At 41.9% G+C, this 23,847-nt stretch overlaps 1 protein-coding gene across 1 annotated transcript in view; it reads left to right on the top strand.

Annotated features, from left to right (window-relative positions):
• Positions 1-23,616, top strand: part of LOC126298194 (protein zyg-11 homolog B-like) — a 224,423-nt gene extending 200,807 nt beyond the window's left edge. Inside the window, exons 11-14 of the mRNA XM_049989502.1 lie at positions 1,866-2,052; positions 11,714-11,843; positions 21,150-21,300; positions 23,444-23,616. Of these exons, the coding sequence (XP_049845459.1) occupies positions 1,866-2,052; positions 11,714-11,843; positions 21,150-21,300; positions 23,444-23,547 (572 nt within the window). The 3' untranslated portion in view covers positions 23,548-23,616. The remainder of the gene's footprint in view (positions 1-1,865; positions 2,053-11,713; positions 11,844-21,149; positions 21,301-23,443) is intronic.
• The last annotated feature ends 231 nt before the right edge of the window (positions 23,617-23,847 follow it).

Raw genomic sequence — 23,847 nt, 5'->3', positions numbered from 1 at the left:
CGCAGTGTTATCTTTGACGGTATCTCGGGGCAAGAATTTTTTTGGAGAAAACAAAAAAACACATGTTTCTTACTTACTCCTGAATTTTAACATATGCTAAATTCAATAACATCTGAGACTATGAAGGTAACCAACCCCCTTGCCTGAAGTGATACAGATTATGCCATGTAAAAAATCATGAAATACAAGATACAATAACCCACTGCTGCAGTGCTTAAAGAAACAGGAGAGTTAGGTGTTGGAATCATCCGTGGAATCTGTAATATCCTATAAACCAAAGTATGTGGATTAAAGATTGGATCAGGTCAACAATCATCACCTTTGGTTAAAAAAAAAAAAAAAAAAGCACTACGTTAAAATTATAGAGCTGTCTCACTTATTTTGCATCTCAGCAACATCTTTTTAAATATTCTACATAAGTGCCTAAGATACTATATAGATAAAAAATTGCCAAAAGGAAAAGCAGAGTTTGTATAGAATAAAGGTACTCATGAACAGGTTATTAACATTAAGTAATTAATATACAAATGTAGAAAATTCAACTCTCTATTAGTGTTATCCATTTTATATTATAAGAAGACATTTGACTGTGTTAAGGGGATGCTAATGTGGAATATTGTGAGCAGCATGGACTATTTATGCAGACTCTAATGCAGCAGCCAGACAGGAAAATATATAATCTGAACACTTGCTACTTCTAAAGGAACTATACAAGGATGTATTCTGTCACCACCTTTATTCAACAGGCAAGGACAGTACATTATCAGCAGAAGCCTTGATAGCTTGAATGGAGATGTAAGAATTGGAGGATTCTGAATTGACAACCTCAGATTTGCTGACAGCACACTTTGTGCAACTTCTGAAATAGAAATGCATTAACTATTGAAACAAGTGAAGCATAGACGCAAAATTTTTTTCTACCATTATGCAAAGATAATAACAATAATATATCATGATGAATCTCTGCCACAAATGGACACTTAAGCTGGATATAAAATAATAGAGCATGTCATCCTCTGTAGGAATTGTAGTTGCAGTAAGGAAATAAAAAGAAGAATAACACTTGTAAGAGAACCAACATCATAGAAGTGATATGGGAACACCACATCATAAGGAGACATACAAAGTTAACACTGTTAAGAATACTAATATTATCAATGTCTTTATATAACATGGAAATATGGACCATCTAAGAACCAAATCATATTTTTTAAAAAAAGGATGCATTTGATATTTTAGCATTTAAGAGATCTTTACAAATATTGTGGACTGAAAGAAAAATTAATATCTCAATTGTGAAAGAATTATTATGGGTATAAATGAGGCTGTCCACAATATTTTAGCATAGAAACCACAAATTTCTTGAACTCATAATCAGGATGCAAGAAGAAATGTTATAGAAAAAAGAAAGATATGTTGGAAGGTATTTAGACCAAATTTAGAAGATAACCACGTGATCACTAGGAAAAATGGCTCAAGAGGTGAAATATCAATACAGCTGGAGAGAAATTTGTCATAAAATTTCATGGTGATTCACCAGCTTTCCACATTAAAAAGATATGGAATTAGGCTGTAAAACAGTATCAGTACACATTATTGCATATAGATCCATAGGAACCTACACAGAATGCAGAATGTTGGACTTAATTTGTGCTCTTTGCAATCATATGTATTCTACAGTTTCAAACTGTATGAATCAGATGAAGACAACTGCATGCAATAACCCTTATGACCTCGGAAGGGCTCCCATATTCTCCCCGACATGTGATTATGAATATGAGATTCCACTGCAATTTTTTTAGACTTTGTTTTAATGAAACTTTTCTTACATATTTTCTGGTTAGATTTATTGCTTTTGCTTCCAGATGAGTCTCCGAAAACGTGTACTGTTTTTCTTGAAGAAGGAGGCATGGAATTATTTTTGAAGGTTTTGGAAACATTTGAAGATGAAAGTGCAGTAGAAACAAAAGTTCTTGGATTAATTAATAATATTGCTGAAGTTACTGAACTCAGAAGTAGCCTAATGGTGCCTGAGTTCATGAGCATGCTGAGGTGAGATATGTACAAGTGCCTACTGGCTCTATTAATTGTAGTATAAAATAATTACTGAGTAAGCCATAGAATCAGTAGCTTTTCAGGAATAGACTATAATAAGTCTAAAGCCCTTACACGCTTTGTAACAGATTTATCATCAATGTTACTGGCACCATTTCACACCATCACGCCCTAGGAGATTATTACAACTACCTGCAATAAAACCAAACCGTCATCACCAAATTGTGGATCTGAAAAAACAGAAATTACTTCGGATTGACCCCAACCCTCTTAGCTTATTATGTCAAACCTGCTTTGTCACAACTGTGTGAACTTGATTCATTTGTTTTCTTCGAACACCTTTCTATTAAATGGAACCTTGTTTTTTGACATCGTTTCTGTCCATCATTCAAGCCAAACTCATTTACTTCATTTCCATTCCAAGGTTTCAGCCATAGCATTTTATATTATTTTGGTTTCCATCCATATGCACAAATAGAATCACAGTTATTTTTAATGAAAGTTACTTCTCAAAAACCTCTAAACAGTAGTGTGTCTCAACCGGAGGCTCTGTCGATTCTGTTATGATCTTGGATGGGGTTCTCTGATAAACGCTTCACCTCAATGCACAGCGAGCAAAATCAGATTGTGTGCAAAATAAAGACACTGTGAATTTGAAGTTTTTAACAGTAAATTGCCAAAGCATTTGCAACAAATTCCTTCAATTCACTGCCCTCCAGGAAAGCTGTCACACTCAAATTATTTTCATAACTGAGAGTTGTATGAAACTCAAAAGTAGAAAACTCCAAAATATTTAATGAAGCATGAAACATATATATAAAAGTGAGAACTTAGATTTCATAGAAGAGGGAGTTTTCATTTCAGTTAACAAGGACATTTTTCTATGTAAGTCAATATTGTGGATGACTGCGAAGTTATCTGGATGAAAATAAACAACCTAGGTGAATCTCAGTTAATCATTGGATGTTTTCACTGGCCACCCATTTCCACTTTCACAGTTGTAGAATAATTCAAAGAAAGTCTGTGCACAGTAGTGCAGTAGTACCCCTATCATACAATATTAGTTGGAGACAACTTTAAACTACCAAGTATAGAGTGTTGTGTCAATGTATTCATTGCAGGTGTTATGGACAAACAGTGTTTTCAAGTGGTTGTGAATGTGGTCTCCAGAAACTGCCTTGAGCAGCTAGTTTGGCAACCCACACACACTGGAAATATTTTAGACCTTGAACAGGCCTCACCAAACCAGCAGTGTCAGTATAGAGGCAGGAATTATTTATCATGATGTCATAGTGACATTGGTTACTAAAGTTAATAAATCCATCAAGAAGTCAAGATGAGTTGTTATGCTGGAAAGACCACATATGCAATTTTAGCACCTACTTAGGCAATGAATGGATGTAGTTTAGTCCGATGTGATGGACATAGAGGAATTATGGACAAAGTTGAAACTAACTGTAAATTATGCTGTCGAGGAGTAAGTGCTGAGTAAGTGGATTAAGGAAATAAAGGACCCACTACGATTTAATAACAAAATTTGGAAGATGTTAAAAAAAAGAGATTGTTGAACTCTGGTTCAAAAAAGACTGTAGAAATTTCAAGAGGCAAAAGTTAGCACAAATCTGTGTGTCAATAAAAAGATCAATGCCTGAAGCATGCAACAACTTCCACTGTCATATGTTGGTGTAATAACTTACACAGAACCTAAAAAAATCTGATCTTATGTAAAACAGCTAAGGGGGATGAAGCCTTCTTTTTTTCTATTCAGTCACTTGTCAACCAATCTGGTGCGGCAATAGAAGAATGCAAAAGGAAAGCTGAAGTTTTACAGTCTGCATTCAAAAAATCATTCATGTAGAAGAACACTTTTGAATGTCTCACAGACTTTTGTATGGAGGACATACAAATAGACATCCCTGGCATTGAGGTGGAACTGAACCTACACCTAGCTCCTTACTAATACTGACCCTGCTCTGGACTGTGACTTGCTGTCTGTCATTTTGGATGTTTATTCTGTGCTCTTCTCATCGTGAAAACAAGTAAGTTGCCAGGTCTGGATGGAATTCCAATTTGGGTTTACAGAGAGTGCTCTTCAGCATTGACCCCTTACATAGCTTACATTTATTGCAAATCTCTCACCCAACACAAAGTCCCAAGTGACTGGAAATTCCCTTGGGATGGAGGAGCTCCTGTTCACAAATCAGCACAGATTTAGAAAGCATCACTCTTGTGAAACTCAGCTTGCCATTTTCTCTGATGATATCCTATGAAGCATGGATGAAGAGCATCAGGCAGATTTCATACTTTTAGATTTCTGGAAAGTGTGTGACATATTGCAACATTTTAGACTGTTAATGAAGCTCTAAGTTTTAATATTCCCATCAGCAGAGGATGTTGATAGCAGATCAGAAGGTATTGCAGCTCATGAACAAGGAGTACATCAGAGGTTTGGAATGCAGGTCATGTGGGCTGAGCCACTGGCTAAGCAAGCCTCTGCAGCTGAGACTCTTACAGTGTGCTGTATGTGTTGTTTTGAATCATGTCTTGCTTCTATACTGATAGTGAGCTTGCTCTGAACATTGACTTGGTGGCTATTGTGCTTGGTGTTTATTCAGTGCTCCGCTAATGATGAACTTGGCTTTGTTTATGGCTTACATGTTCATATCTGGCACATTGTCTTAAGTGGCAACAAGTTCTTACCCTATCATGTTTATGGTGACATGTTCACCTCCGGTTTCTGTGTCATGAACTCCATGTTCGTGGAACTTTGGCAGCAATAGCTGTCAGTCCAGCAGCAGTTAACAGTTTGTGGTTCAAGAGGAATGGCACCAGCATCAAGAAAACCTGCAGCAGCAACAGCAGGCTGTTTTCCTGCAGCTCATTTTTCGGCAGTGACAACCACATCAGTCATTGGCCGTGACAATGATTACTCTGCCGCTTGCTTTTGCTACCTTCAGTGAGTCTGTAGAGATTTGGGGAGTTTACCTCCATCATTATGAGCTGTTCTGTTTTGCTTATGGCATTTCTGGTGGCTGCAAAGTGCTATGATTTTGTCTTTTAGTAGTTGTTTATTTGAAGTAGTGCAAAAATTGCAACCACTCTCAGGCCCTAGTGCGTAATCTTTCAGTGATCTCTGTGCTCTGACTGAGTTCTATGGTCAGCAGACACACCTTGTTGTTGGTAGATTCCAATTTAATCAGTGTTATAGACAACAAGGAGATTCATACACAGCTTGCTCTACTGTCTGGATGTGCAATTTCAAATGCGGAGTCATTGATTGGAGATACGATTGTGCACCTTGCCCCTGATCGGGGCTTCAGCTGATCAGCATGCTCTTACAAATGAAATTCAAGTTTCCCAATTTGTTAGTCACCACTGCAAGCAGTGGTCACATAATGATTCCAAATCCTCATTGTGTAATTCAGCCTCTAAGTTTCACTCAAATTCTCAGGGTTCAGGATTGCTGGTGTCACATGAGAGACTTAAGTGTGTTGATTATTCTGCTGCCTCTTCAGCATTGGATGATCTTTTTTGTTATGTTAGTTGGCCAGGTCAGAAACACTCACCCTCCTTGGTATTGAGAGATCAGTCACGCATGTTGAAGAAGTTTCAGTCCCATCCTGACTGCAATAGCGAGCATGCCACAGTTCAATGCCCACATTGTGCAATGGCCTGCTGGATCGTGGCAGAAACTGTCACCTTGCTGTTGTGAGTCAACAACTGGCCCACCTCCTGCATGCTCAGCTGTGGCATGAGGACAACACAACCATCCAGTCTGTTATGGCTGTAGAGCCAACAGCACTATGTAATCTCGCTTTGGACTTGATGCTGCTTGGCCAGTTAACGGGAATTCCAGCTGAACAATGGCAGTGTTGTGTCTTTAACAACAAGAACACCTGACTCACTCCACCTCTGCTGCATTCCACCTGGCACTGGGTCTTCTCTTATTGCTACAGGGCCATTTTCTCCTCAGAGAACTGTCACTGGCCACTATGTACAGAAACATTGAATGCAATACTAATTTTCTTATTTGTGTGCTCCCCAACTGCTACTAACATTTTCAGTGTAGATGCTTTTAAAAGTTTTGGGTCCACAATGGAGGACCAAGTGTCAGACACAGAGGCTTTTTCTTAACTTGACATCCTGAGCACTTCATATAAGAGGATTTTTGAATCAAAACTTAGGCTCACATTTCTTTGAAGCCTTCTGTGGTGCTTAAATTTGGCAGAGCTTACCCACTTCCATTTGCAGTTCGTGAGGCTGTTTAGGCAGAACTTGGCACATCTCAAGAGCAAAGGCTTTATTTCCCTGGTTTCCTCAATTCAGTAGATAACGTCTATGGTGGGGATGTCATTAAAAGCCAGATGGTTCGTTATTTATTTGTGATGATTTGAAGTCCACTGTTAATTCCCATTCTGACATTGATCTATATCCACTGCCTCACCCAGAGTAGTTGTTGACTAAACAGTCTGGGGCCACTATTATTCGAAAACAGATTTAAGGGATGCTTATCTCCAGCTAATGCTTTGATGCTTCATATCAGTTTTAAATAAGCCATTTAGCTTATACTGGTGCAATAACTTGCTGTTTAGGGTTGCAAGTGCACCCATATTTTCCAAAAATGTGTAGAACTACTGTGTTAATTATTAGATTGACATTAGTCTTAAAGAGTCAATACATGCTGAATGGTACAAGAATCCTGAATCCCTTTTAAATGGCTTCAGGAAAATGGTTTATGTTATCAGTTGGGAAAGTGCAGTTTCTTTGTTCCAAGCATCTAATACCTGGGACACATTCTGAGTAATATATGTGTGCGTGTGGTAATGTCGACACAGTCATAAGCATGCCAGCCTCTACTAACCTTAAACAGTAGCAGTCCAGATAAAATCACTTATTATACTACTTTTACTCCCCAAGTAGTGCAGATCATGCATCCTCTCTGTCACCTGAGCAAGACAGGTGCCAAATTTGTGTGGTTAGCCACCTGTCAAAAGGCTTTTCAGTGCCTTAAGAATAGTCTCTAGACAACACTGTGTCTGATGTCATAAATGCCAGGTATACCAATGACACTGACGACGACAGACATGAACCATTACGGCACCGCAGCAATTTTGTCCCACAAATTGTCAGTTTGTTCTGAGTGCCAAATTTCCTTCATCTTCAAAACATTAAATTCTGCGCAGCTCAACTACTCACAAATCAAGGAAAGGCTTAAGCGATCATTTATGGGCTCAAGAAATTTGCATGGCAAGAAGTTCATCCTGTTGACTGACCATGAACGATTTATATCCTTATTCAGGCATTGTTCTAAGCTCCTGGATGGGACAGCTTAGCACCTGCAGTGCTGGGAATTGTTCTTGAATGGGTACCACTATGAAATCCATTTTTGCCCCACCACCCAATACATCAGTGTAGATGCCCTGTCCTGCCTCTCTCTTGACTTTGACATGGAATTCAGTCACCGGAAAACTGTTTTTCCCTGGATCAATGCCTACAAATGACCAAGGGTGAGATTCCAGTGATGGCATGATATAGCCTCGACTTCCTAGATTTTTTTAGTGGTCTAGGAAGGGTGGCCGGAGCATATTTCCTGCCAGGCTAACCCAGTTTTTGAAATTATTTCGTGCTACACTGCTGGCTCAGTGTCATGCAGGGCATCTTAATGTTAACAATGGAGGACTCCGACTACCAGGTTGTCATAGAACCCCCACTATGGTCCGACATTCCCCAGCTCCTTCATGCGTCACATTGAGAAATGATACAAATGAAGGTATTGATACCGATATTGAATACATGTGCCACTGGTACTGTGCTTTCTCCCTCAACCAGAGTCCCCAGCACAGCGTTTTCTGTGATGGCCCCATCCCAGTCACCCTTGGGAGAGGGTCTACATCAATTTTGCCTGGCTGTTTCCAGGAGCTACGTGGTTGCTGGCAGTGGATGCCCTATGAAGCTTCCCATTTGTGGTGTGCTTGCCATCTGCCAGAACCCATACTACCATCTCAAGAAAATTTTGGCTATGGAGTGGGCACTTTGTGCACTGGTGTTGGGCATTGGGCCTCAATTTACATCATCTTGGTTCCAGGACATGATTTAATATCTCCGTTAGTGGAGAATATCAGTAGAGCATCAGAGGCTTTGCAGATCATGAGCAAGGAACGCTGCCAGAGGTGTTAAATGCGGGTCACGTGGGCTGAACCAGTGATAGCCACTGGCAAAGCAAACTGCCATTGCTCAGTCTTGTATAGTATTCTGTATATGTTGTTTCCAGTCACACCTAGCTCCTATATTGATACTTGCCTTACTCTGGACCTTGACTTGCTGGTTATTGTTCTTGGTGTTTATTCAGTGCTCCACTCACACTGAATTCAGCTTTGTTTGTGGCTTACGCATTTGTATGTGGCACAGACATTCTGCCGAAGGCACAGACTAGGTTCTCTGATATGTGAGTGGCTTAAAGACTTTTTAAGTAACGGAACACAGTACATTGTGCAGCATTATGAGTGTTAATCAGAAACAAGAGTATCATCAGTAATTCCTTGGTGAAGAGTGATAGAACCTCACTTGTTCTCTATGGAGATATAGATCTGATGGATAGGGTGAACAGCAATCTGTGACTGTTTGCTGATGACGCAGTAGTGCATGGTAAAGTGTCACCATTGAGTGACTATAGGAGGAGACAGGGTGACTTGAACAGAATTTCTATTTGGTGTGTTCAATGACATCTTGCTCTAAGTGCAGAAAAACTAATGTTATTCAGATCAGTAGGTAAAACAAATTTGTAATATTTGAATGCAGTACTAATGGTGTGCTGCTTGACAGAGGAGGAGGAGATTAGTGTTTAACGTCCTGTCGACAACGAGGTCATTAGAGACGGAGTGCAAGCTCAGGTGAGGGAAGGATGGGGAAGGAAATTGACCGTGCCCTTTCAAAGGAACCATCCCGGCATTTGCCTGAAGCGACTTAGGGAAATCACGGAAAACCTAAATCAGGATGGCTGGAGACGGGATTGAACCGTCGTCCTTCCGAATGCGAGTCCAGCTTGACACAGTCACATCAATGAAATATGTAGGTGTAACATTGCAAAGCAATATGAAATGGGATGAGCAGATAAGGTCATTTGTTGGGAAGGCTAATGGTCAGTTTCTGTTTGTCAGGAGAGTTCTTGGAAAGTTTAGCTCATCTATAAATGAAAACACACATAGGATTTAAGGAAGACATTGAAGTAATTCAGAAGTATGCTGCTAGATTAATTATCAGTTGGTTTAATCATCACTCAGGTTTTATGGAAATGCTCTGTGAACTCACATCAGAATCCTTGGAGGACAGGCGACATTTTTTTGTGTAACGTTATTGAACAAGTTTAGAGAACCGGCATTTGCAACTGACTGCAAAAAAATTCTGCTGTCACCAGTATACATCTTGCATAAGGACCACGAAGACAAAATAAGAGAAATTAAGCTTCATACAGAGATACAGAGGCATACAGGCAAACGATTTTTCCTCCACCCCATTTGTGAGTGGAACAGGAAAGGGAATGACCAGCAGTTCCCCATGCACCCAATGTCTTTTTTTAGACTAGCATTGGGAGGTAAGTTTGCTAACCAAAAACAGAAGCTCTGCAATGTTGTTAAGCAATAGGACCATATTTAGTCCCCAATTTTATAGTTGTTGAGCCTTCTTCTAGTGTTTCTGATTCTGATGTCTTCAAGATTAACTTTCAACATTGCTATTTCAAAGACAGCTGAGGTTAGCTTAGATGAGGTAAAGTCACAATTTCTAAAACTTATATTCTCAAGAGAGAAATGTATGAGTCATATTTTGAGCAATTGCTATGAATAATATTGTTACCCAGACTGCAAGACATAATCCCAAAATAACATTTTTGTTATGTTATTGGAGACACAGTTCTGCTCAAAGTCCTTCATAAGTAGCAACTATGCAGTGCATGACAAAATGTATCTTCTGAAGCTTTGGCTGTAGTAATGTTCATGGTATTCACTTCTGTATCATACTGGATAGGTATACCATGATTTTTGTCCACATATGAGGCACTTAAGTTCCATCTGATAACACCTGCACACAAGAGTGTGCAGAAATTAATCTGTTAAGTGGGACTTAAGTGTAATTTTGCTAATCATCCACTGTAGCCTGTGAAAAAACCCAGACCATCATTCTTGTGGCATGAGTAGGTTCTAATTCACAAAGATTATGAGCTCCAGTTGCAGTTGACATTCAACATATTAAGAGTATATCGCAGTCAGTTGTGTATATTTAAGATACCTTCATACCGCGAAAGACATCAGCTATTTGGAAATATCTGTGGTGTCCTAGAAGCACTGAGATATAGAAAGCAAAGAGAGTGATTAGATTAGATTAGATTAATACTTGTTCCATGGATCATGAATACGACACTTCGTAATGATGTGGAACATGTCAGAAAAGATGTCTGTACAACATATTACATTACACAAAATACATGTTTAAGTTGGTGATTTTTTTTTAAATCTAAAAATTCAGCCAATGAGTAGAAGGAGTTGTCATCTAGATATTCTTTTAATTTATTTTTAAATGTTGGTTGGCTATCTGTCAGGCTTTTGATGCTGTTGGGTAGGTGACCAAAGACTTTTGTGGCAGCATAATTTACGCCTTTTTGGCCAAAGTCAGATTTAACCCTACATAGTGAAGATTATCCTTTCTCCTGGTGTTATAGCTATGCACACTGCTATTACTTTTGAACTGGGTTGGATTATTAACAACAAATTTCATAAGTGAATATATATACTGTGAGGTTACTGTGAGGATCCCTAGATGTCTGCAGGATGACCGTGAGTGGGCTCCAGCAATTATTCTGATTACACGTTTTTGGGCAATGAATACTTTTCTACTCAACGATGAATTACCCCAGAATATGATGCCATACGAAAGCAGTGAATGAAAGTAGGCATAGTAAGCTAATGTACTGAGATTCTTATCACCAAAATTTGCAATAACTCTAATAGCATACGTAGCTGAACTCAGACATTTCAGCAGACCATCAATGTGTTGCTTCCAGTTTAACCTCTCATCAATGGACACACCTAAAAATTTTGAAAATTCTACCTTACCTACAGACTTGTGTTCAAAGTCTATATTTATTACTGGAGTTGTCCCATTTACTGTACGGAACTGTATATACTGTGTTTTACCAAAATTTAAAGAGAGTCTGTTTGCTGAGGACCACTTAATAATTTTGTGAAAAACATCATTTACAATTACATCACTTAGTTCTTGGTTTTTGGATGTTATTACTATACTTGTATCATCAGCAAAAAGAACTAACTTTGCATCTTCAGCAATGTGGAATGGTAAGTCATTAATGTATATCAAGAACAGTAAAGGACCTAAGACCGAACCCTGTGGGACCCCGTACTTGATCTAATCTAGTGTTTTTCAGAAAAGGAATTGGCTTGCAAATAATGGGATGCACGCCAGCTGCTGCTACAACTGATCAGAGTGTATGTAGTACAGATTCTATTAAAGTGTGGTTCAAGAGTCCACTTAAATATTTAAAATGACATAATTGCTATATGTAGTTACTGAGATAAGGAATATAATATCCATTTATTGGCAATACTGGGAGTTTGAGAAAAATATTATCTTGAAATATTTGTTACAGAAAGCTTCTACATTCTTCTCACATTGATGTAAGCTACTTTGCTGCTGGAATAGTAGCTCACTTAGCAAGTGATGGGGGTGAGTTGTGGACTGTCGAAACAGTAACAAGGCAGGAGCTTTTAGAAGAACTTGTAAGTATTGCTACACTTATCCTGAACAGAAGAAACATTTAAATAAGCTAGAATGTTACTATTTTGTAACCACAGTGCTAGAACACAAATCTAGCAGTTATGTTGAAATATTTAAATATGTTTGTGGAATAGTGTCTGTAGAGGGAAGGAACTACTGTAGAACACAAGAAATCAAGTTAAGAAGAAAACTTACTTCAGCCTAAAAAATTTTGTGATCTTTTCATTGCTTTTGAAGGAGAATTTTATTTGTTGGTCCATATTGGTTCCACAGCTACATATTATTGTTTTCATTTAATAAAAAAAGACTGCTGCTCACATTACATTTGTTCATTAATGGTGGTCTTCAGAGTAGTCCCCATTTAAATCCGCACATGTTGTGCTCATACTTAACACTGCTGAATTTGTTTCTCCATGTTGTTTTCCACGAGGCTGTTCAGGAACATCTGCTTTTACATTACAACAAAGCACAATAATACCTACATAGTAAACTGCTTACTTCTGAACTGTCTCATTACATTTGTGTGCTCAGTATGTCTTTGTGTGTCCTTTGTGATTCTAATTGTGTGCAGTGAATGCTGATGTGTTAAAGAGTGCCCTGTTCTCCACATTAATGTATTTCTATGTGGAGATGAATTGGATGAAGAGTGCGTTACATCCAGAACAGAATCATGTCCAGACTGGTATTGGCATGATTCATTCTTTACCTGTCTGACATCTGGGAAGAACATGTACATCCTTTGACCTGCATCACTGGCATCTCATTCCCACTGCCATACACCACAGTCTAGTCTTGCAAGTGCCATTTATTATGATAGCTGTTATTTTCTCTACTTGTTCTGGGTCTTGATTACATAACCAGCACCATATGGTCCTGTTACATAATAGTTACATTAATTGGTTATATTCACAGATTAGTGACAAGCAGCGAGTCTGCTGGTGAGGTTTCAAAGACACCCGTGAGCCTTATGAATACTCTCCTCTGAGCCCAGTGTAACCCAACCTTGCACTTGGCCCACACCCTAACCCAGTGTAACCCAACCTTGCACTTGGCCCACACCCTTTTTCTCCTGTTCCCATACACTGGTAGCAAAGCTACTGATTGCAGTTAAGATAGCACTGTGTTGTATTTTTACTTCTCATAAGGGTATTCTGTATGTGACAGAGCCACCTGTGATCAGTTTGTTTATTACTTTGTTGGCTGTAAGTGTCATTGTGTTAATGTATTTAATAACATTTCTTTTTTCATCCAGGTTCGCTTCTGAGTATCTACAGGTGGTGCTTGGCTTTATAGGTGTGACTGCCACAAATTTTCCATGGATTGTAGCAACATTGTTTTCCATCAAATCCTGAAAATTAATTGCCACATGACACACCATTTTATCAGTGGGCTGCACCATTTCCTTTCGGCTCCTTTAATGGTGAGCTATGTTACTTTGGCACAGGGATTTCTGTTGTGCCAGAACTGCAGACATGTACCTGCAGAAAAGAAAAAAAACTAGAAATTTCACTTTATTGTGATAAAAACTTTACGACCACACATTGTATTATCCATGTTCCAACAGTACCACTATTCTCGATTGTCACAATTTTTTGCCCACACAGCTGTGCAGTCTAGCTTGTGTGAATATCATTGCTTATCACAATGGGCTCTGTCACTGTTTTTTCATGACTAGTTACAGCTTTTCTCTCTGATGGTAAATGTTACTGTGGATCTTGTGTTAATGTTTCTGTAGGTGGACAGTGTAGGTCATTCGCCTTGGGAAGGCCAACAGCCAGTGACGTGATGGTTGAAAGTAGTTAAACTGTATTCTGCTGTGATCCTTTAAAAGATCTCCATATATTTCTTATAGGTCCAGTTCATCTTTCCTCCGTACATGATTGTCTCAATATATTACGTAGTTCATGAACTTTGCTCGTCAACTTGTTGGCTCACGAACCATGCAGTATGTTAACTCCGTTGGTGGAAATGTGGTGGTATCCTCTGTTGGGGTAGCTTAACGACGGCAGGAAATGCTGTGTTGTTTAAAAAGTCATAGCCTCTTCACTCCTAGTCAGCTTAAGGTCATACTTGATCTCATTATGGGTACCTTTTATTGCAGAATGCATCCTGCAGGCTCCATTATTATCATTAGACAATAATGTTTCAATTGTGCTACTTTCCACAGAGTTTTTTATGTAAATGTTTCTGAGTGGTTGCAATGTGGAGAGTTGTCTCACTGGTAGTGAGGCAGACCATTGATCTATCATAAAGTTGTAAATACACTAGGATGTATCCCATGATGCTTCATCTGTGATACGTTGAGCGTATAATGGAAAGTTCATGAGGGTCATGGGACTCTAATACTTTAGATGGAAATAGATTTGCGTTCAAGAAAACATGTGTTGAAATACCATTCTGGCCATACAGGTTTAATTTTTCACATCTTGAAAAGAGTGTGCCTAGTTTTCTTCCCCATCCTTGTCCAATCCAAACTTCTACACTGTCCATAATCACTTCATCGTCAATAGGACATTAAAGCCTAATTTTCTTCCCTTTCTTTAGTGACATGACGTAAGGCGAACTTCTAGTATGTGTTTGGATTACCCAATATTATCTAACTACTATTTTGTTCTTATTTTTACTGTTTAGTTTCTTGTTGAATTCTGCCTTTTCTGTTCTTCACTTCCATTAGGATTAGATCATGGCTTTATCTTTTGTACCATTAACTACTAAGTGTATCATATTATATGCTATTCATTTATGCTACACTGAAATTTAGGCCTAGAATACTTGCAGTAACCACCAGAAAGATCGTGGGAGGTGCACATCGGCATGGCGCGTCACAGATGGTAGCTGCCGCAAGTAGAGTCCCGTCCACCAGAGGGCACACAAGAATTTGGCCGCAACCTCTGCCAGCGGAACAACAACAACAACAACTCAGGCAGCACAGGCAGTGCCCAGTCAGTTCACATCGGGCATGCCTAGGAGACAGTTCCATGTCTACACTATGTGAAGTGCGACAGAAAACGTGAACCGTATTACTACACAATTGGCGATGAGTAGGGTCATTATTCCGCATGTTGCGTCGTTGTTCCGGTTTCGCAGCTTATCCACGGCATGGCCACCATGAAAGAAGTGCTCCCGGCGTTGCTCTCCACGCAGTCTGCTCCAGCGCCGTTCTCTCCTCCCTTTCCCCTGTATGACGAGACGGCGGAGGATTGGGGTGCATATGAACATCGCCTTCAGCAGCATTTCCAGGCATTTCATGTTGCCGATGCAGAGGTATGTCGTGCTCTTTTCTTGTCTTGGATATCTCCCTCACTGTATCAAGTTTTGCGGCAGCTAGCGCTGTTGCAGCAGCCCTCGTCCTTGTCTTTTGACGCATTGTGTTCATTGCTGTCTTCATATTATCGCCGCCGCATGCATGTGTTGTGGCAGCTAGGGTCAAGTTCTATCAATGCAAGAAGCAACCCCATCAGTCTTATCGGGCGTGGGCCGCTACCCTGTACGGTCTTAGTCACAAGTGTCATTTTGTCACGGAGCAGTCGCAAGAGTTGTATGCCCACGTTATGGTGCGCGACGTCATGATAGGGAGGTCCAGCAACGGACCCTGCAGTTAGAAGACCCTTCCCTTGAGGAAGTGCTGTCCATTGCTCAATCGTATGAAGTCTTTCACACCGCAGGTCAACAGTTGGAAGCGTGGTGCGACATCGCGGCAGTTCAGGGCGGTGCGGCCGCGTCCACTGTGTCTAGGGTGGACGACATGCGAGCGGTACAATCCGGCCATTACGGCCGCTCCTGCATGGCGCGTAAACAGAGTTCCAGCCGCCGGCCCCTGTTAACGTCCTGTGCGTCGTGCTATACACATCATGTTCAGTCAGAGTGCCCCCAGCGTTGAGCCGTTTGTCGCAAATGTAATAAAAAAGGACATATTGCTAATGTTTGCCGCTCAGCCTCAAAAGAATCGAAAGAAGCAGGTACAGAGGACGTGGACATTTACATTCAGGAAGTTTCATCAGGCCAGGCTCCCGACGCATCAGCACACAAACTCTTTATCGAGGTGTCGGTTCGGTCACTCCGATTACAACTGCAAGTAGATACGGGCGCAGCAGTTTCTTTGTTGATTGCACAAACTTACTCCGACCTTGGGTCGCCCCCATTGGCGTCAGTTTACCGGCGTCTATGTGGTTATGGTAAACAGTTCATTCCTCTACTGGGTCAATTCACTACCGACGTGACTTACAAATAAGTCACTCAGCCTATTACTTTTATTGTTGTCAGTGATGTGAGCTCTGCTAACCATTTGGCTCGGATGCCTTTCAAGCTTTTGGTTTTTCTATCGCTGAAACCATACAGTTGGTCTCCGAAGACGTTCCCTATCAATCATTGGAATCTTTGATCTCTGACTCTCCGGATATCTTTGAGGAGGGCCTGGCGTGTGTTTCAGACTTTGAAGCTCACTTAACGTTGAAGGCGTTGGCTCGCCCACATTTTCTATGCGCGAGGCAGATCCCCTTGGCTCTCCACCCTCAGGTAAAAGAAGAGCTAGACCGGCTGACAGCCCTAGTTTTCGTTCTTCCCATTTCTTCTAGTGAGTGGGCTTCGCCCCTCGTTATTGTCAGGAAACCCTCGGGAAAATTACGTCTTTGTGGCGATTTCAAGGCCACCATTAATTCCCAATTGGTGGTGGACACCTATCCTTTGCCTCATGCTGATGAATTGTTCTCCGCCGTGGCGGAAAGCCTATATTTTTCGAAAATCTATCTTTTGGAGGCTTATCATCAGATACCACTTGATGAGGACTCCAAACGGCTGGCGGTCATCAACACCCCGTTTGGCCTTTACCAATACCAGCGGTTGGCCTTCGGAATATCCAGTGCCCTGGCAATATTCCAGCATTATCTTGAGCACGTCACGTCAACAATCCCTCATTGTATTAATTACCTGGATGACATCATTGTCACAGGCCGCAGCACAAAGAATCACTTGCACAACCTTCGCACGCTCTTTCTCAAATTCAGGTCTGTGGGCTTGCGTTGCAACCTGTGTAAGTCAAATGTCTTCCAACTGTCCATTGAGTATGTGGCACGGTGTCCAGTCGCTAGGAAGTTTGGTCCAAGGTATCATCTACCTTCCGCAGCCCGCTTCACTGAAGGAGTTACAAGCTTTTTTAGACAAGATTGCCTATTACCACCGGTTCATTCCCAGGGCTTCCACCATAGCCCACCCCCTACACTGTCTTCTGCGCAAGGATGTTAATTTTGATTGGTCACCTGCATGCGAGCGTGTGTTCATCTCGTTGAAGGGCCTCCTCACGTCAGCGCCTTGTTTGGCTACTTTTGACCCCCATAAGCCGTTGGTCCTGGCTACAGATGCTTCACAGTATGGGGTGGGGGCGGCCCTGGCCCATCGCAGCGTGGATGGTTCCGAGCAGCCACTGGCTTTTGTGTCTAAAACCCTTAGTCCCACGCAGGCCCATTACTCCCAGGTGGAAAAAGAGGCTTTGGCCATTGTCTACGCTGTTACCAAGTTTCACCCTTTCTTGTATGGCACGAAGTTTCAGTTAATCACTGACCATAAGCCATTAAAATCGTTATTTGGCCCCGCCTCTCACATTCCGGATAGGGCTGCCCACAGACTACAGCGCTGGGCCTTGTTCCTCTCTAACTACCATTATGACATTCATTTTCACCCTACCGGACAGCATGTCAATGCAGACACTCTTTCCCGTCTTCCAGTGGGCCCGGATCCTAAGTTCGATTGAGAGGAGATTATGTGTTTCGTTTGGATGTGGTGTCCCGCCAAGCGGTTGATGGCTTCCCGATCACTAGTTCTAGAGTTGCCAGGGAAACGGCGGTTGACCTGGTTCTCTGGCAAGTAGTTCGTCTCATTCAGCAGGGGTTGTCATCCCGACCTCCAGGCTGGGCCTCGGACCCTCTTCGTAATTATTTTGTTCTATGAGACCACCTCTCAGTCTTGGAAGGATTTCTCCTTCTGGCTACTGATGATACAGCTCCTCGCGTGGTTGTTCCTGCAAGTTTGCGAAGGGAAGTCCTCACGTTATTACATGAGGGGAACTGGGGTGTTTCCCGTACTAAAACCTTGGCTCGCAGACAATTGTACTGGCCCGGTATTGAAGAGAAATTGAGCACTTGGTGGCCGCCTGTTCCCAGTGTGCGAGCCAACAGGCATCTCCCAGGTCAGCGTTCTCTTCATGGCAACCTGCAACCCAGGCATGGGAATGTGTTCACATCGATTTTGCGGTCCCATTTCTCAATGGCTTTTGGCTCATTGTCATTGACGCTTATTCCCGATTCCCATATGTGGTTCGCTGCTCCTCAACCACTTCAGAAGTTGCAATCCAGGCACTAGCAAAAATCTTTTCTGTGGAAGGTCTGCCAGTCACCCTGGCCTCGGCCAATGGACCTCAGTTTATTTTTCAGACCTTCCAGGATTTTTGTAGGCGCTTCGGTATTCAGCACATTTGCTCTCTCCCCTTTCATCCACAATCGAATGGGGAAGCTGAGCGTATGGTGCGCATATTTAAGACGCAGATGAAAAAGTATGTGCCCGAATTTCCTGTGGAGGAGGCATTGACGTTTTTCCTGATGGCATACCGGACCATACCAATGGGTGAACACAGCCCCACAGAGCTCCTCCAAGGGCACTAACCTAGGACTCTGCTGCATCTCCTCTGGCCTGGTCCTTGCCAGTCTTCGCAAAACGGAGTACCCAGCTTTCCACCGGGTATGCCGGTCTGGGCACGTGGATTTGGTCGCAATCCGCGTTGGATACTGGTGGTGGTCCTGTACTGAAATGGCCGCCGGCTCTATACGTTGCAGGCGGGGGACCGGGAGGTACGTCGTCACCAAAATGATCTATGTCCACCTTTGGGCATCCAACCTCCGACCCCTCAGGCACTGGCTTCCCCATTGCCGGCACCCGTGTTGGTTTCTCAGGCGACGCTATCGCCCCTCGCCCCTGTGACTCCATCACACTGCGATGGCTCTCAGCCTTGGCAGCCTCCAGTAGCTCCAGCACCGGCAGCACCATCGTTAGAGATGCCCCAGCGAGAGCCGGCCCCCCTCGCAGGCCCGGTTTCTCAGGAGCCTGGTTCACCTGTGGTTGTCCCTTCCCCGTCATCCCCGCCACTGGGTCTTGCCCCTCCCAACGTGGACCAGGATCTGGAGTACGACGGCTTGTCTCCCTTTCTGTCCCGGGCTCCGGTGGTGGAACGACGGGGGCCTCTTCATATGGGTGACTTCCGGCCATATTCGAAGGTTCCGGCTCAAGAGTTGGCTGATCCCCTCGGCTCCAGCCTTCCGATGGACATGGAGGTAATCGCTCCTGCACGACGCTCCACCTTCCGATGCAGTGGATCACAGTGGCTTCACCCCCCCGAAGGAGGAGGAGGAGTGCAGTAGCCGCCAGAAAGATCGCGGGAGGCGCACATCGGCACGGCACGTCACGGATGGTAGTTGCCGCAAGTAGAGTCCCGTCTACCAGAGGGCACGCAAGAATTCGGCTGCAACCTCTGCCAGCGGAACAGAGGGCACGCGAGAATTCGACCGTGACCTCTGCCGGCGGAACAACAACAACAACAACAACTCAGGCAGCAGGGGCCGTGCCCAGTCAGTTCACATCGGGCATGCCTAGGAGACAGTTCCCTGTCTACGCTATGTGAAGTGCGATGGAAAACGTGAACCGTGTTACTACAATACTAATTTGGAAAATAAAGTTGTTGTAAGATTGCTGACATACCTCACATGATGTTATCAATTATTTTGTGCTGGTAATTTTATATCTGCCATACATTCTACGCCTTGTAATCTTCAAACAACAAAACATTTTTATTTGAAATTATAATTAAATGGACACCCTAGCTGCAAACAGTCATTGATATACTTCATTAGGGACATGTTGAAAATGTGTGCCCTGACCGGGACTTGAACCCGGGATCGCCTGCTAGCATGGTAGATGCTCTATCTATCTGAGCCACTGAGGGCACAGAGGATATTGCGCCTGCAGGGACTTATCCCTTTTGCTTGCAGGGACTTATCCCTTGCACGCTCCCCGTGAGACCCACATTCCCAACATGTCCACACCACTACATTCGTAGTGCACGTAATAGATGTTTCCCCATCATACTCATTACTCGTGGCAGGTTAATCAACCAAGTCCCGAACGAGTTCGGGCATAGCGTGTGCGTTTGCAGAAGAAGGTCAATGGCCAAGAAGCCATTCTTTTGGGAACAGATACTACTGTCATATATAATTAAAATATGGCTGCCCGGCTATTGGCCTTGTGCGAATGCACACGCTATGCACAAACTGGTACAGGACTTGGTAGATTAATCTGCCACGAGTAATGAGTACGATGGGCAAACATCTATTCAGAGCACTACGAATGTAGTGGTGTGGATATGTTGGGAATGTGGGTCTTACGGGGAACATGCAAGGGATAAGTCACTGCAGGCACAATATCCTCTGTGCCCTCGGTGGCTCAGATGGATAGAGCGTCTGCCGTGTAAGCAGGAGATCCCAGGTTCGAGTCCCAGTCAGGGCACACATTTTCAACATGTCCCCAATGAAGTATATCAACGCCTGTTTGCAGCTAGGGTGTCCATTTAATTATCGTTTCATTCTAGCAAAGCTGCATGGTCATCAATGGTAACTGTTCTTTCGGGAACAGCTACTACCGTCATATATTTTCTATTTGTATGCTTCTCAGTACACATTATAGCTTACTTATGTTGTTCATTACTACACTGAAGACAGCCTCATTTTTTTCTTATTTCACTTGGTCAGGAGCACTATCCACTGGGTTAATGTGGCAAACTTGTGAAACAAGCAGTAGTGACATTGAGATTTAATGTATCAAAGTAAAACTGTTATTATTAGTTTTTTCCATCTTCAGAGGGTGCTGTAATTCTACAACTGTACTCAGTTAATGAAATTGGCTTCATTATTCATTATTAATTCTGCGACTGGTTTTGGCCTTTACAGTCAAGCCATTTTTGAATGGGTTTGAAGATTGTGCTGTTGAGAAGCAACATCCAGGAAAAAGATGCCTGACTGTAAATTCTGAAATAAGTCATGAACTTAATAAAGTATCCACTAGCAGCCGAAATGGCTTTTCATCAAAAGTTGTGTCAGCTTTAAATATTTATAATATTTTCCCTCCGAAGTTTTGTTTAGAATACTGCTTTGGTTATTTCACTTTGCATAGTGCTAAGTATGTGCTAATGTTTGTGAAACAGTTTCTTATATTGCTTGTCTATTGTGCAAAAACTAGTGACACAATAGAAATTGCTCTTTCAATTTTAGGAAGAAGTTGTAATAGACTGGGAAACGCCAGATGGGGAAATGGTAGCTTATCGATCATTTCAACCGTTTTTTCCATTATTGAAATGTTTTGAGACACATCAAGTTCAGCTGTGGGCAGTGTGGGCCATCCATCATGTTTGTACAAAGAATGGTAAGTTTATGAAGATAGAAGACAATCTTTTTTCTTTTTCTTTTTCTTTTTCTTTTTCTTGGAAATAATGCATTTATTGAATGCATGTTTTCTGACAACTTGATAACTCATGCAATCAAGGCCTTAACTCTGTTGATTGGGTTGATGGAATTATTCCCTCCTCCCTATGTATGTTTTCAGACACTTTATTTCTATGTTTGTTGTGACTATTGTCCACAATTTGATTGATAATGTTTGTTGTTGATGGAAATTTTATGTGGCTTATCCAATGAGCTCACAGTGGTACCTAATAATTTGGTGTCTGCAGTTGGATTTTGTTTGGCATATCAGCAGAGACATTCTTTGGAAGTTACCCACTCAACTAAATCAAACTGATTTGTGTGATATTATATGTCAGTTCTGAAAACTTTGGCTATTAATGTTACCATAAGTAATATCTAAATATTAACATTTTATACCTGATCCACATCATGAATCCATTATTGTCCACATTTTTTATGCCTGTGCCAGATATGTGTGTTTTGGTATAAATTCACCCTGCAAATTCATGAAAAACATCACCATTGCTTTACTTCTTGTCAGTCCCAACCAGTTGGAGCTATTAGTACATTTTCTGTACCATACTAGTTACCAACAAATTTGCTTAGTCCCAATATGAAACACCCAAGAACCAGTCCTCTTGTAACACAATGATGTGCACAGTGTAAATACACAACCATTTTCATCACAATTAATCCATAAATTTAAGTTCTGAAGTAAAGTGCACATTACTGTAGCCTGTTGCCAGACAATCTAAAATACCAGTTTGATGATCACATAATCTCTGCAACAGCTTTGTGAGATGTCATCTAACAACTGCAGTCCACTTCAATGTTCGTATTTCTTTTATTATCATGATACAAAATTTATCCTTTGCATCCTCCTACTATACCAGCCCTTGCTTTCTTCACTGGTAAGACTTTCATCATGAAAGAGAAAGCAGCCTACATTATATTCCAATTTTATAACAACCTTCTACAGTGATAAGAGAAACAAAAAATTTGTCCAAATCAGTGAATCATGGTGAAACATATTGTAGTCTGTGTCGTGCAGCTGAATACAGTTGATGCCTGCATCATCCATCATCTTTCGTGATCTTACACAGGGGGGGGGTGGGGGGGGGGGGGGGGGGGCACTCACGCCCCCTCCCCCCTTGACGCGCGCGCGCGCGCACACACACACACACACACACACACACACACACACACACACTAACTCTAACCGACCGGGGTCTCTATACTCTCCGATAGCTATGGTCTCACTAGGATTAGCGGTTATATCAAATGATGTGGGTAGTGTGGCTATGGAAGAGGCAAGCAATAAGGGTTGCAAGATATCGAGATAAGAGTGGCAGTTATATGTCACACACAAAGATACAGGGGACCAGAGTATGTGTTGGGGATGGGAGGAGGTAGAGCTCAGCCATCTGTCCACCCATGTCACTATGCAACTGTTTCAAATAGCACTGTCTCCCTCCCTCCCTCCCTTGCTGTGCCCCTTAAAATTAGTTTTTCTGTATTGCACATGTGGGAACTGCTCCTCTATCACATCTTTCAGTTCTGCAATCCTCCCAGCCTCAATCTCCTGCACTCTGCCCACCATCAAACCTTGCCTCCTTCATAAGAGTGTACTCTTATTTCTCGTCCCCCCCCCCCACCCCCCCCCCCCCCCACCCACCACAAAAAATGTTAAGAGTAACTTCAGTTATATTATTAAGTTTCTGTGTGCATTTTGATGTATTTTTTTAACTCCTCACAGTATATAAGCTGTCCTCTTATATGCTCTAATGTTGTCGTGGTCTGCAACTGTCTTGCCCTCCTCCCACCCCATTTGCATCACTGGACAAGTTCTCTCTGCACTTGACTTCTATCCTTGTTTTCCTGTATCTCTCTAAGTTTCACCGCTTCCTCACCGCACTTCTTCCGTATTCACTATACGAGATTCGCTCATCCCCCCCCCACCCCTCCTCTCTCTCTCTCTCTCTCTCTCTCTCTCTCTCTCTCTCTCTCTCTCTCTCTCTCTCATGTGTTTTATGAGCTCACCATCAAAAAGTGAAAGAGTGTATGTTGTAATATTTTTCATTATTTCTTTAATTCTTTTTCAGCAAAAAGGTACTGCCCAATGTTCATTGAAGAGGGAGGAAAGCAGATCATACAGAGCTTGCTGGAAAACCCGTCAGTAAAACTTCAAAGTGAAGTTTATTTGTGAGAACATTCTGTATGTTCTGTCTCTGGAGAAGCCAAAGAATGTCTATATGTAAAACAAATCACAAATAAAATTACTTACAATATTAATTTCCTTCTTCATTAATATGTAATTTTCAACATTTCTTGTATTACTCCACAAAAACAACTGTTCGTGACTATATATATGACTCTCAACTACAGGAAGGAGACAGCATCATTTGTTCATGAAATGAACTTGTATGCAACTTGTGCATAATATGTGCGTGCATAACTGTTGTTTTAAAATTGACATGTTGACTTCTAGAGTAGCTCACAATACCAA

The sequence above is a fragment of the Schistocerca gregaria genome, chromosome X (genome assembly GCF_023897955.1).
Source record: "Schistocerca gregaria isolate iqSchGreg1 chromosome X, iqSchGreg1.2, whole genome shotgun sequence".
Classification (NCBI taxonomy): Eukaryota; Metazoa; Arthropoda; class Insecta; order Orthoptera; family Acrididae; genus Schistocerca; species Schistocerca gregaria.
Note: the sequence above shows the minus strand (reverse complement) of the source record. Positions and strands in the feature narration are given on the sequence as shown.